A 14,817-nucleotide genomic window follows, 5' to 3' on the forward strand; every position below is an offset into this window, starting at 1 on the left:
GTGATTGACGCTTCTGACCTTGGTTGCGGACCTTGTTTTGGATGAGCACGTTGGCTCGATGTGTGTTGTTTAGGGGGCTGTGACGCCCCCGGAGCGTGCTTCGACGCGGCTAGAGCATAGGAGCTCTTTGCCTGGCTCGTCGCCGGCTGCTTCTGCTGTGGCTGAGGGGTCACAACCGAGACCAGCTTCGCTACTTGGCTGGTAAGTGTGTCGAGCTTGTCCGACCACGAGTTGTTGTTAAACTCAAATTGAGCGTTCGCTGCAAATGAGGAGGAGGAAGGGGCAGGGACGGTTTGACGACCTGGTTCGAAAACCACTCGTCTAGCTTCCATTATGCTGGCCTGCTCTTGGATCAAGCCGGTCAGCACTAAGATATCGGCTGCCGACTCGATATCGACTTTGACAGACTTAGTCTGTTTTGATTTTGGGACCAATGTGGCCTTTGTCACTTCCAGTAGCTTCTGTACAAGAGAGCCAAGTGGTTTAGACGTGTTGGTCGCGCTTCCAGGGAACAGTCAGGCGATACGAGTTGTTTGAGGGGTACCCGTGATATCCTCTGATTCCTCGAGAGGGCTTGGGGACGGGGCTCGATGTCGATGCCTCTTTCTCGAGCCTTCCAGCGAAGCTGGGGTGCTTGAGACGGGACCGATGAGAGATTGAGGGAGGAGTGAGACCTTTTCGAGGGTCTTTGAGGTTGATTGACGCGATTTGGGCGTAGTCGCTGGCGTTTGACCCGTCAGGTCAGACGCGACTAAAGCGTCCATCGCGTCGTCATGCGTTGACGCATCGTCCCGAGCAGTTGAGTAATCCTGCATATCAGGGTCCACGGTTCCATCGTCCATCAGATCACGCGACGAAGGGAGAAAGATGAAGAGAAGAGATGTGAAAGTGAGAGAAAGTGATGACGATTCGAGTGAAAAAGTTGTTGAGAATGAGTTGGATGGCTGCTTGCGCAGTCACGGAGGGGGTCACGTGACAAATTACAATAATTTGGTCCGAGAGAAGGCGTCACTTGAGAGCTCGCCAGTGCTATAGGTATCATTTGGGGCTTGTATAGGGTTTCAAGAGCAGGTCTGATTCTGCATTCAAGAGGGGCTCTCAAACCTGACCCGGTTTCAAAAAACCCAGTTGACCCAGTTGAGTTTTTGGCTGGGAGCTGTCAATAAATGTCAAATTTATATACAAAGTTACTGCCAAAAAGTCAACTGGGTCAACTGGGTTTTTGAAAACCGGGTCAGGTTTGAGAGCCCCTAAGGGTTGATTTAGCAAAGGTGAAAAGGAATTTTGTGAACCGAGACCTCCTAATCATACCCGCAACAAAACGATACTAGGAAAGTACAAGACACAGTTGGATGATTGATTGAAATTGCCAATCGGCTTCGATGACAAAGACCAGATGTAACAAAACATCCTCATACCTACATACTCGACTTTGCCCAGAGAGTCGGCGTCTTCGTAAAATGTGGGATGGGTTGTATCCTTCAGATTGCCACTGTGGCCGATTGAACTCATCATCAAATTGAAATATACCAATAATAAAGTTATATCAAAGGTGCTCTGACCACATTTTGAACCCAAAAAACACGTAAGCTGAAGTTGTCCGAGGGGGGCGCTACGCCGCCTTCCGCTGCTCCTCATACCGGTGGCAAAATTCCAAGCCGAGTCCAAGCCACTCCTTCAAAGGAGCAAAAAGATCATATATAAATTGATTAAAAGGCGATATTATGCCTCCATCATCAGGTGACTTGCTGAATCTCTTCCTCTCTCTGTTGAATCCTACACTCATTTTATCATTTTGGTCGTCAAAATACATCAGTTTAGATCACTTCTTCCTCTCTTGCTATACTCAATATGTTTCAGACCTTACTTAAAATCTCACTTTTACTACTTTGCCTGTGGATTTATGAGTCAAAGGTGTTGGCCAGCAATGATCCTTTGGAAGGAAACCCTACGTGTAACCAAAAGTTTTCGATCAACCCCGATGGCAGTGCAGGTATGTGATCCGATTCAAAACCTCATGATCTGAAGAAGTCGGTATCTAAAGCGGAACGATTTTTTTGTGATCGGTCACATCGAAAGTCTGCATTGAAGCTGTCCCTGGTCAAATAGCATATAAATGCCAGTTATCATCTTGCTGGCGTAATAGTAAGCGTTTTTAGAAATCAATCTTGATTTCCTTTTGAATTAAAATCTTGAAATAAACTCGATTGACGATATACGTCTTATCTTAGATCATCAATTCGTTCCATTGTCTGGATGTCAGTTGAAGAACTCAAGCAACAAAGGCATAAGTAATCAACAATGTGCACAGTACGAATACCTCGAAACTGTTGTTTGTCAGTATCTTAATTCTTGAATCGTCTATCCGTAAACAAACTTTCTGATTTTTTTTATTTCGACTTTTTTCTTGGGGCTTGAATCATGAATCATCAGCTTGTACCAATAGTGGTGGTGTCACTTATTTATGCCCTTATACGCCTTATATGGCGTACTTGGGTTAGTGATTTTTTTTATGTATACATCAAAAGATCAATTAACTGATCATCAGATCACTTTGGTTCCTTTTAGAATGCACTTCTTGTACAAAGCAGTGATTGTACATCAGACGAAAAAGAAACCTGAATGTTGACTATTCACTTTGGGATACACATTTCAAGGACCTTTGCTTGTGATCAACTCTGATCAACTAAACGAAAGTTTGGACTACATAGTTCTGAAGATGTGGCTAGTGAGCTCAAGTGAAGGTTGGAAGGTTTGTGTAATGATGTCGTGGCATGATGATGATAGCTTTGAGAACAGATAGAATGGAGACTTTGGTTTTTGTCAAACCAGGTTTAGAGCACATATTGAGTTCATAATATTGCGAGATAATTTACAAATCTTTTAGAAGATCACAGGAGTCTCCACTGTCACTTGAGTGTAAAAGAGATCAGCCGAGGTGCTCCTCAAGAATTTTGAGTCGGAATCATCCTTGATTTTTTTGTGATAAGGGTGAAATCCGGTCATTTGTGATCCAAATGGGTTGAAGTTGAACCAGACATGAAAGTTGAACATCAAAAGCTCCAAGCCAGGTCCAGAAGAGCACAAAAGTCAACTGTAAAGTGATCAAAATGCGATTTTATCAATTCATCAGATCCATAGGGCTTCCCCTTCCCGATCGTTTTCTTTACAACAAGAAGTCCTCGGAGTTGAGAAAGGTTTCAGTGAGTATCTTCAAGCCTTGAGCAAGCTGAGCCATTTTTGGGCACCATCTCTCTAAGCTGGCTTGAGTCATTTTTGAGTTTTGGGCGTGCTGTGGTGATGATATCATTGAATTGAAGTCTATGAATTCCTCCTTGATGTGGCTCTGGAGCCCCAGCCTACCCAGCACCTACCAAATTCTTATTCAGGATCATTCACTTAATGGAACCTGATGGAATGAATGATCATTTTATCGAGTGTTTGAACAAGTGGTGAAGTGATACAGATGTGATTGTGAATTGTAAGATCTGATTGGTTGACGCGTCTTTGATGATAGAGTTGTATGAACGCGTTCTTGATCGTGGTTCTATGTAGACGCGCTTTTAGTGTGAATCGAAATCTGTATATGTAGCCTGTATGGTATAAACTGTATTTAAAGTTTGAATGAGATACAGATTCATTAGGATTGGTCTCAAGTTTTTTATTTTCTTGCCACACCACACCAAATCGAATGCAAACTCGATCAGACTTCAGAATCAGATCAACCTTTCTTCTGCCTTCAAGTGCTTGGTTTGGTACTTTGCTCTCAAGTTTCTTTGATCGAACTTCAAAATCAAGTAAACCAACCTCATCAATCTCAAGAAATCGATCTCATCAATTGTCAAATCAAATCAAATCAAATCAAATCAAATCAAATCAAATCAAATCAAATCAAATCAAATCAAATCAGACGGTTCATACTAAATTTACAAATTGTACTAGATTAAGTACATAGTCAGATTACTAACCATCTTACTTATCATTTCTCTTCATCAACTTGATCTTTTATTTTTACTTTTACTTTTCTTTCTTTCTTTCTCTTTTGTTCTCTTTCAAAAAAACGGTCACTTGTTCGTTTAAATCCTCAGTCAACTTCACATCAACTGACTGAACTTTCAGTTAACTGATCATCATCATCTATCCCAAATGCTTCATTCAAACTCAACACCTTCTTCACCATCTTCATTACCTTCTCCTTCTTCTTCTTCTTCTTCTTCTTCATCATCCTACAAGAAATTCAATCATCTAACTACTACTGCTACTACTACCACCACATCTCATCCATTCTTATTCGATCTGAATCATAATTATCCTTCTTCAATCACTCATCCTACAAGTCCTCATTCTGAATTCAATTCCACTTCATCATCTCCATCTCTCAACTTATCAAAACGAATTCGACTCGATCTAGATTCAAGTCATTCTTCCTCTTCCATCCCTCGTCACTCCCCAATCGATTTAACTCCAGCTTCAACTCCTATCTCTTCTCCTTCTAATCTCATCTGTTAGTCTTTTCTTTCTCTCATCTGCTTAACTTCAAACAACCAGCTAACCTCATCTTTGACCTCACAGCCAAATCTCAATCCTTCTCACCTTCATCCTCTTCTGCTCGTATGATCAAACCGTTATCTCAATCTGATATCATCAACAATCCACTTTGTTCTCCGACTTCAAAACTCATTCGAAAACCCAGCTCTCGTCTTTTGAATTCGCCATCTCAACGTCCTACTCAATCTGATCACCCACATGGAACAGATGCGAACGAAAACGACGACCGATCAGCTCATTCCCTCCACTCAAACCAATCAGAGCCTTCTGTTACCAACCCAGCCAAGAAGCCTCGTGTTCGGAAATCCCCTTCAGCTCCTTTGAGAATTGCTATTCAACCTGGGCACTGTTTGGTATTTGGACGCAAGCCTGATATCATTAATGTGCCTAGCGAAGTCAATACTAAAAACACTCCTGTTATCCCTATCAAACTCCCCGGTACCTTCACCCATGCCTCTCGTACTCACTGCTGGTGCACACTTATTGCGCCACCATTAGGTGGATTGAATATGAGGATTGTAGTCAAAGGTCAAAATGGTTTGATGGTGGATGGTCAAAGGTTCTTTCAAGGCGCGAGTGCTGGGGTTGAAGTCCCGAGTTGCGAAGGAGAACAGATTGAATTAGGTTTTTGGGGTGGCAAACGAGTTGAGTGTTATGTGAAATTAGAAGATAGACCACCTCAACGCGGCCGTCCAAGGAATGGTGCTGCTCGTCTGGGTCTCATTGGCTCAGACAAACTAGATAACACTCGTACTACCAAACGAAAGGGTCGACCCAGTCAATCTACCGCTATCACCACTGGACTCGAGTATCCTGCATCTCATTCACGTACCCCTTCTGGCATCATTTTAACACCTCGTAGTGCAACCTCTGAACTCGCACCTTCATCTCACATCAAACCTCCTCCTTCAAAGCGTCAATGCCTCTCTGCCGGTCCCGATGTCTCACCCTACGATCCTGCTATTCTTGCCTTACCTGTCGCAGATCGCGTCAATGCTCTCATTCCATCCCTTGGTCTCGATCTAGTTGGTCTCATTGCTTCTGCAATCGTCTTTGCTCCACGGGCCACTGTTAGTACCACTGAAGTCATCAGAGGAGTCCTCGAAACTCAACCCAGTCTTGCCGAAGCTGTACTATCAGTCTTAGCCACATCTTCTGCTCGATCCTCTCCACGTCCGTCTGATACTCAAGAGAATCCTTCACGTCATAGAAGTACATCGGCTATACCTCAATCAAAGCTTATCCGAAAGGAAACTCAAGATGTGCTTACTTCCGATTTATCAGAGCCACCTTCTCAACCAGCAAAAGAAACCAAATCACTCTCTCGCCCAAACTCTCCTTCCGTCTCTGATGCAATCCATAATGAAGATCAACCTGGTGATGAGAGAATAGAACGTGTGGTCAATGCTTGTAGGCCTATCATACTAGATACCCTTCAAGCAGGCTGGAGCGCTGATGGGACTGGTATGTTTGGTTGTGTGACCAATGAAGGATTGAAGGTGTGTTTTTTGTTTCTTCTAGACCTTTATTGAGCAAGACTGACTCAGGTTTGTTTTTCAGGATGCATCTGGTGTAGCCTTGGAAGCATTATGGTATTATCAACCTCAGAGAGATTATGATGTTGAAAGACGTGCCAATTTACAACCTTATGTAAGACATGTTCGTCATACACAAACAACATCCAAACAGGTATGTTCACTCGATTTGAATCCTTAGCTTCTATTCTCCTTTTCCTCATTTTACTAAATTTGATTTTTGATTTTATCTCTTTATAGTACTTTTTCAAAAAAGTTCGTGGATCTGGTCGTAGAAGAAGTTGATTATTTTAATTTCACCCAACTTGTATTCAAAACAAAAGTGTTAATGAAGATGAATTTAAAACCAGATTGAGTTAAGGTTTTCATTGAATTGACAAGTACCAAAGAAAAAAAATGAGGTATTATTCTTATTGGATGGAATCAAGAAGAAAAAGAAAAATGTGAATTATAAACGGTTTTTGTTTTCTCTGTGACATGTGGGCTTTTTGGGTGGATTTTAATTTGGGTAAAGTAGCTTGATCTCTTGTGATTCTGTTGATTTGTTATATATATATATATATAAATTGTGTTTTGGTTTGATTGATTATAATATAACAAAAAAAATCAATTTTTTATATCTTTGGGGTTTTTCCTATTCGTGCAAAGTTTATTATTAAAGATTTGTGTGGTACATGGTGATTTTTCTTTGTGTTTTGGGGGGTTGGGATTGGGATTGGGATTGAGATTGAAGATGGGCACTGGCCGGTATCCGGCGTGTTCAGGTCATTCCGACAACCGAACCGACGGATTTTCCGGCCACCGGATGATTTGAAAGGCCTTTCCGGCATCTGGATCCAACGGATATCCGGCCAAAATCCGGTCTGAAAATGCGGTATCCGGCGTGTTCAGGCCATTCCAACTCCCAAACCGACAAATTACCCGGTTACCGGATGAATTTGAAGCCCTTTTCGGCATCGGCATCCGACAGATGCTCCGTTGGATATCTGCTCAATATCCGGGGCCGGTGCTCATCTTGAGTTTTGATGGCTGAGCTTTGTTGTTTAAATGAGTAGATTCATTAATAGGAAGATTGGATTTCAAATCCAAGGCCCTTGAGTTGAAACATATGCTTGTGCTGAATATCAAAAAAAAAACCAAATCAATTACAGTTGTTTATGATATAACCCATATGTACCCCTAGAAAAATAGGGAACAAGGTTAAAGGTTTCTGAGCATCTATTGTTTCAATCTGAGTAAGAATTTGAGATATGTATGTTACTTTGTGAGTTATGATAAAGGAGCAAACATAGTTCAGCCTCAGGGAATTGGATAAGTAGTAAACAAATCTTTACTCTTGAAATCCTAACCTTTTTCACCTCAAGTATGTACCAAAATTGATCGAGTTGAGGAAGTGTAGTACAGTCAAACCCATGCACATGCATAACCAGCCAAAATGCATAAGTTTTGGTTTCCACCCAGCTGGTGCCCCCCAATTTTGGCATTAATTGCATAATTATGTCAAAAACCATGATGCATACTTCTTTTCAAGTCCCCAAAGTCATACAGTTGCTCCAGTCTAGTCACGACCAGACGCGCTCCGCAAAATCGAAATTCGATTACTCAAATTTATACACTAAACTCCTAGTAACAAAGTGTATGTAAAAAGTCATTTTTGGGCCATAAGTGGGGTGTATGTGTCAGAAATGACTTGGTAAGTGAATCTGCTCGACCGATTTTTTTTTTTTTTTCTGACCTCGACATTTGGGTCTAGGTACCTAAGGGGCCTAATATTAAGTACTTAAGTACTTAACTTAATTACTTAAGTACTTAACTTAAGTATTTAAATGCTTAGCTAGCCACTTAAGTTGCTACTTAGGTACCTCAAGTAAGTATGTAGGCCGAGCACGTCTCATCATGGCTCATTGGGTGCAGAACAGGGTACGCTTGTGAAGTCAGGATAACATCTTGTATATATATAAAACCAGGATAGCATAAAGAAAATAAAAAAAAAGAAAAGTCTTTTAAGGATTAATCTTTTAAGGATTACAAATAAATTCAAGATTCATGGCAGCCTTACGTGCCACACATCAATGTGAACGGTACCTCTTGTCCTTGGCCAAGTTTTCGGCCTGCACCCCAGTGAAGCCGTCTCTGGATAGCCATACATAGACATGTGTTAGTAAATATAACCAGACAAGACCAAATAAACTCACCAATAGATGTTCATATGACGATCAACCTTTCGGAAATACTTTTGGGATGGTTGAAACCGGGCAGCGCTTGCAAACCTCCTCAAAGAGAGCCTGACAGTCTTTAAAGGTTTTACATTTAAAGCTGTTGGTTCGATAGTCTGTGAAATCAAAACAGTCAGTCAAATATGTAAAGTTGATGAAAAATTAAGAAAGACTTACGGTGCTTAATGTAAGACCAATAGAGCTCTATCGGATTAAGCTCACAGTGAAACTTAGGAAGGAATAAGCAAATATGACCAGCCTCCTCGATGACCATCTGAAGCAAAGGCTTCTCATTGACAAAGTCCGACTGCAGGCTCAAGATCTTAGAGGCACAGCAGTACGGATCATCAGACTCGTTGATGGATGAGTTGACTGGGGTTTCACCATTCTCGTAAGCCTCTTGTGCTTCCTTTTCACGTTGTAATCGGGATTCTCGAGCAGCTAGGTCGCGTTTAGTGCTGGATAGCTTACATGTGGCGCAGTGTAAGACTGGTTTGTTACCTGCTGCCTTGGCTTTGGCTTCGTAGAGGTCCCACAAGCCGCGCTCGTCTAGGACACATTGAATGCCTTTCCTTTTCCCAGCAAGGTTTGGATTTGGATGGTCAGCTGGATAGACCATGGACTGAGGAAGTCCTTGTCTTTTGAGAGGAATTCTAGGGTCATCGGTCGGGATCTCAGTATCTCGTAAAGGTGATTTCTTACCCCCAGGGCCAAGGTTCATGTTCGAGACTCGGAGAGCTGAGGGTCCGTAAGATTCATGCGCAGAAGAACAGTCAAAGATAAAAACGCCCTGAGCGTTGGGAAAAAGATACTCGAAGATAGGAATGGCTCGTGTTTGGACTTGCTCGATTAGCTGCATACAATCCCACCAGGGATCACCTTTGCTTCCAGGGTAAGTAACCACTGCAGCGTCGGTAAATGAAGGCAAAGGGAATCTGTTGTGTTCTTCTTCGGAAGTTATTTCCAGTCGGCCAGTCTTCGTGGCTGGCGTAATCCAATCTGAATCGTGAATTAATCGTCCATCGCTCTTCTTACGCAGCTCTTGAGTGTTGTCTTTGACCCAGGCTCGCTTTGGACGTTTGTTAGCGTGCACCGTTGACTCGTCGTGATAGAGAAAAATTGTCTCCTTCTGGTCTTGAAGAAGAATAGGATCTGGAGCAATTGAGAGCTCCAGGTCTTCACCATGATAAACTCGAGAGCGCTTCTGAAGGTCGGCTATAATATCTAGATACTTGTGGCGGTATGCAACAACGTCTGCCACCTGTGGCACACAGAAAGTTCGGCCTCGACCCGAAGATAATGTAGTACCTTATCATCGGCTTGTGGCCGAAAACCCACTGGCAGATGAGACCAGACTCGACAGAGTCATCTGAGAAATTTTTTTGAATCAACTCATCAAGTTTTTCAAAAGTACAACTGTTGAACCCTCACTTCATGAGTGATTAGGCATGTCCTGAACACCAAGATCAATGCCATAAAGACCATCAAAGTCCCTACACAATACCAACACCTTGTTATCCTGTCACAGTGCAAGGAAAACCAATATCAGCCATAGTCGAGCTCATCTGGCCGAATCTGGCCATATCTGACTGCGGATAAGAATCATGTGCTTAGTCTGCTGTGACTACAGCAGATAAATCTGGCAGCAGGACACAGATTCATCTGTTGTAAACAATACCCTCATCTCAGATGATACCTTTTCACTCCAAATTCTCAACATAACTACACTCAAGGGTAAACCCATCTGCGCTCATCTGCGCTCCTTTTTGCAAGTACTCTTACTCGTTGTACACACAATGGCTCCATAGACTTACACTACTTCCTGTAGTGCAACCCATGATGTAATGTTCGAAAAACCATGATCCTTCATTCATCAATGTAATCGTCAGGAATAGTTTGTCCGCCATACTTTGTTCACTTTATGAATCAACTAAACACTCATGCTTTCGATGAGGAATCATTAAATCCAGAGCTGCCATCCATCGAACATAGGTAATATTACGGTAAACAAGGGTTTACCAGTCAACCTCACCTTAGAATCTAAGACCAAACATCTCCGCTTGGAAACGGTCTGAAAGGGTCTGAAGAGAGTCTGAAGAGATTCTGTCTCAAAAGTTGCTAAACAACTTTATTAGTTTCAATAAGTTCATTAATCATAATACAAGCTGAATTGAAGCAAGTGTGTTGTTTACCTACCTGCTTCCGCTGACGATAACCTATGTATAAGTGGTGGTGGGAAGAGGTGAATTATCATATTTTGTGATTATCGCACCAAGAGAGGCAAACCCATCTGGCCTCATCTTGTAGAAATTAATATTTTTCGCACTCAGAGAGGCAAACTCATCTGGCCTCATCTTGTAGGAATTAATATTTTTCGCACTCAGAGAGGCAAACTCATCTGGCCTCATCTGGTAGAAATTAATATTTTTCGCACTCAGAGAGGCAAACTCATCTGGCCTCATCTGGTGGAAATTAATATTTTTCGCACTCAGAGAGGCAAACTCATCTGGCCTCATCTGGTAGAAATCAATATTTTTCGCACTCAGAGAGGCAAACTCATCTGGCCTCATCTGGTGGAAATTGATATTTTTCGCACTCAGAGAGGCAAACTCATCTGGCCTCATCTGGTAGAAATTAATATTTTTCGCACTCAGAGAGGCAAACTCATCTGGCCTCATCTGGTAGAAATTAATATTTTTCGCACTCAGAGAGGCAAACTCATCTGGCCTCATCTGGTAGAAATTAATATTTTTCGCACTCAGAGAGGCAAACTCATCTGGCCTCATCTGGTAGAAATTAATATTTTTCGCACTCAGAGAGGCAAACTCATCTGGCCTCATCTGGTAGAAATTGATATTTTTCGCACTCAGAGAGGCAAACTCATCTGGCCTCATCTGACCAAAATTTGTATTTTTCGCACTCAGAGGGGCAAACCAATCTGGCCTCATCTGGATGAAATTCGTACCTTTTGCACCCAGAGGGGCAAATTTATCTGGCCTCATCTGGCCAGAACCACAATTTGACTCACTCGCGTCTCAGCCTCTTCAACTCAATCTGGATCTAATGGACTCACATTCTCATCTGATAGCTCGCTTAAAGATATAAAACATTGCATACCCTCAGATGGGGTTAAAAAACATTTTTCATCAAGACAATAACATCTGAAGCTCACACTAATGTATCAGCTATACAATTTGATATAAAACTTGACATAAAACTGTAGGTTTCAAAACAAAAATTTTTAATTCGGTCACACATCTTTATTTGAGTCATCGGATTCGTAATCTTTGTACTTGAACTTGAATAACAACTCATTTGATCTCATTATAAAATCAATCTTCTTCCTCAACAGTATCACTTTCTTTGGAATCACTTTCATCTCTTTGTATTTTTTTGTTTGAATCTTTTGTTGTTTGACTTGCATTAGGCTGATCACCAGTATTGTTAATGATCGGATCCACCACCTTGTCTAATGCGCGAGAGGGAGTGTTCAACGCAGTTTCAATATCTGTAGCGTCTAAAGAGACCGGCTCCCCAATGGTCTCATCAGACCCAACCTTCAATTTTATTAAACGAAAATTACCGTCTTTGATATCGTTAATCCACTCAAGTCGCGTGGCCGATCGCATTTTCTTGAAACCAACTTGAAGCTTTTCGTCAGTCATTCTTGATCCTGCTGCAAGAACCATATTGATTGGTAAAGACCTTCTTTTCAACTCCGCTGCCGGGTCAGCAGTCTGGGGAAAAGACTGCGGCGGAACGTAACCCAAGGTTTTGTCTGAGGACCGAGATGATCAGACAATCAGATTCTTTGAATGATAATGAAATGATGACAACATGATCAATATTTGAAAGGAACTTACGTGTAATAGCTGCCAAGAGACGTCCTAAATCGACTTTGATCTTATCACTAGGCTGTTGCTTGTTAGAACGTTGTCGTTTTGGTTTGCTGTTCACGGAGGCAATTGCCTTTGCCATCGATTCACCTTGTGAGTACGTCGCAAAAACAGTGGCAAGATGACAGGTTTTGTTGGCCCAAGTTGCGATTTGTGGATGAGTGGTGTATTGCTTGAGCCATCCCAGCTCAGCAGACTTGTTCGGAGTGAGTGTGCTTGTTGCCACAAGGTAGTAGGCAAAGTCTAAACGATGGGCTTCGCATGAAAGCTGAGTCATATCAAAAAAGTCAGTATTTTACACCCATGATTTGATAGATTTGATAACGTCAACAGATTCTAGCACTTACCTGATGAGCAATCCTCTCGATAGCCGTCTTTGATTTGCGCTGAAGCTGTGAATTGGAAGGACCTGTAGGAGGCTTTCCCAGTTCGTTTTCAACCTTCTTCACATCGACCAGCCGTTCATAAATAGGCCGGTAAAGCTCGTCCTCCTCAACCGTCAGCTTGTGAACAGTTGGAACCGGTACAAATGAGTCGCCACCTTCCTCTTGCTGCCCTTGATCATGATCCTTTTCGTTTTCATCGGTTTCCAAATCTAACAAGGGGTTAGGCATGCCAGCCAACGCGTAGAAGATTGTTGGATCGAACATTGCCAGCTCATCTTCAGTAAGTGCTCGCCATCGTTTCCCATTCTTCCGATTACGTTCACCCAATATGACACCACCTTCCTCTTGACCTTTTAATGGCACTGATAAGATCGAGTGAAAAATGTCAGGATTCTCAATTGGTCAACTGGTTGAATTGAGATGGGAAGATGCCACTTACTCGGTTCAGTTAAACAATCCAGACAGTACTGGAGGAATATCGTGTAAGCACTTATAGCTTTAGTTCCCTTCATTTCAGGTCTGAAAAGAAGAATACAGAGGTTACAGCAAAACGTATGATACATACACTGTAAACATCATTCAACTTCCCCAATTTGGCAGAGGAAAATGATTAATAGTACAGTTTTTCATAAAAGAATCTAATACTGCACACCTGGGCCATTTCACCCACACTACATATGTGCAGCAAGCTAAGTCAATAGTTGTCTATCATGTACATACAGGTCTGCTCAGTTTTTTGCCCATCAGAATAAATAAATCACATGTTATACCACATGTAACTTTTTCGACTTTGAAATTTTTTTCCCAAAAATTCACTACATATAATTCTGTAGCTGCTCAGGCAATATTGTTGAAGCTATGTCTTAGTAACAGAAAGTGTGTTACATGCAGTTGAGTTGATGAGATCACACCAAAACATTGAGTCAGTGTATGTAGTCAATCTTTTGGAAGCTTTTTTCAATCTGAAAGAAGTTACAGCATGTATTACATATGAATAACTTGTCCTGATGAGCAGATAACTGAGCAGAACTGTATGTACATGATAACCACATATTCACTGAGCCTGCTACACATATGTAGTGTGGGTGTTATGGCTCAGGTGTGGAGTGATAGACCATTTTATGACAAATCATACTCCCAATCATTTTTCCCTGCCCACTTGGGGAACCCAAATAATGTCTGCAGTGATAAGTTGCAAGTGAAGGATAAAGAAAGAACATGGCTTGAAAAATACGATTGCTTACATGATGGACTTGATGGTATCTTCGCTCACTTTACCTATCATGGCAAGCATCAGGAGTTCTTGGTTGAATTGTTTGAAGACTAATTTGACACGATCTCTAATTTCAGTCGATGGACGGTTATGAGTTGAAGCTTTCTGTTTTTTAAGCTGTTCTTGAATGCGGCCAGGAGGCCATGATTTTATTAAGCTCTTATAGTTGTCGAGCGTCGGAGTAATTTCAGGAGAAGACTGTGAGTCTTGGGGATCGTCCGGTTGTTGGTCACCGGTCTCGGCAGTATTCGTAGATGGGTTGTTGAGATTCTCAATGGTGTCGTCACGGACACGTTTAGCTGGGACAGTGGCGCGTGAAGGAGCTCTCTTGGACCGAGTACCACGAGTTGAAGGATTTGAAGTAGTCCCCGGAGTTGATTCTTCTTGTTGACCTGGTGGATTGGCAGACTTGGAAGTCTTGGAACTGGCTGATGGACGGTTATTTCGAGTGCGAGGAGGCATGATAGATGTTGAGGTTTGATGATGATTGGATTGGATAGGAAGTATTTGAATCTGAGAAATACAATTGTCGTGAGAAGTGTGCAAAGAAGGAAAGGAACGGACGGAAAGAGACAAAAGAAGAGAGATATGAACCTACCGATCAAGCCCTGTTGTACGTTGCAAAGCTCAGAGGTTCATCAATATCCCAGCTTCGATTCGGCATGATCTACATGTACACGATCCCATGACAGTTGTATTTAGTAGAAAGCTTGATATGCACATATTGGCATATGTATGTACATATGTATGTATATGTGCAGTTGTACTATCTTTGGAGGTGTAACACATCTTTCATCGATGAGGTACCAGATGCTCAAAAAATCAGTTTAAGAGGTGAAGACATGGAGCAATCAAATTTCCACATTAACAAAGTGGAAATCAAATTTGAATATCTATCTCCTCAGACAACAAACTAAGCTTTATAGTAATGTTTTCAAGCATTTTATGTGAATTTTGGTCCAC

At 41.9% G+C, this 14,817-nt stretch overlaps 3 protein-coding genes across 3 annotated transcripts; 2 read left to right on the forward strand and 1 right to left on the reverse strand.

Annotated features, from left to right (window-relative positions):
* Positions 1–1,851: 1,851 nt before the first annotated feature.
* On the forward strand, positions 1,852–2,594 carry MELLADRAFT_106507 (uncharacterized protein; the record flags this gene model as incomplete). Its single annotated transcript, XM_007409957.1, has 5 exons — positions 1,852–1,993; positions 2,080–2,145; positions 2,232–2,336; positions 2,434–2,496; positions 2,569–2,594. The coding sequence occupies 5 exons, from the start codon at positions 1,852–1,854 to the stop codon at positions 2,592–2,594; spliced, it is 402 nt and encodes a 133-aa protein (XP_007410019.1).
* A 1,140-nt stretch (positions 2,595–3,734) lies between these two features.
* MELLADRAFT_116475 (uncharacterized protein) lies at positions 3,735–6,701 on the forward strand (the record flags this gene model as incomplete). The annotated part of the gene is made up of 4 exons (XM_007409958.1): positions 3,735–4,504; positions 4,573–6,047; positions 6,109–6,237; positions 6,324–6,701. 4 exons carry the CDS (start codon positions 4,147–4,149, stop codon positions 6,366–6,368), a joined length of 2,007 nt encoding a protein of 668 aa, XP_007410020.1.
* A 4,930-nt stretch (positions 6,702–11,631) lies between these two features.
* On the reverse strand, positions 11,632–14,316 carry MELLADRAFT_63183 (uncharacterized protein; the record flags this gene model as incomplete). Its single annotated transcript, XM_007410088.1, has 5 exons — positions 11,632–12,077; positions 12,163–12,463; positions 12,543–12,943; positions 13,021–13,100; positions 14,054–14,316. The coding sequence occupies 5 exons, from the start codon at positions 14,314–14,316 to the stop codon at positions 11,632–11,634; spliced, it is 1,491 nt and encodes a 496-aa protein (XP_007410150.1).
* Between the last annotated feature and the right edge of the window lie 501 nt (positions 14,317–14,817).

The sequence above is a fragment of the Melampsora larici-populina genome, assembly GCF_000204055.1.
Source record: "Melampsora larici-populina 98AG31 unplaced genomic scaffold MELLAscaffold_18, whole genome shotgun sequence".
Taxonomy (NCBI): Eukaryota; Fungi; Basidiomycota; class Pucciniomycetes; order Pucciniales; family Melampsoraceae; genus Melampsora; species Melampsora laricis-populina.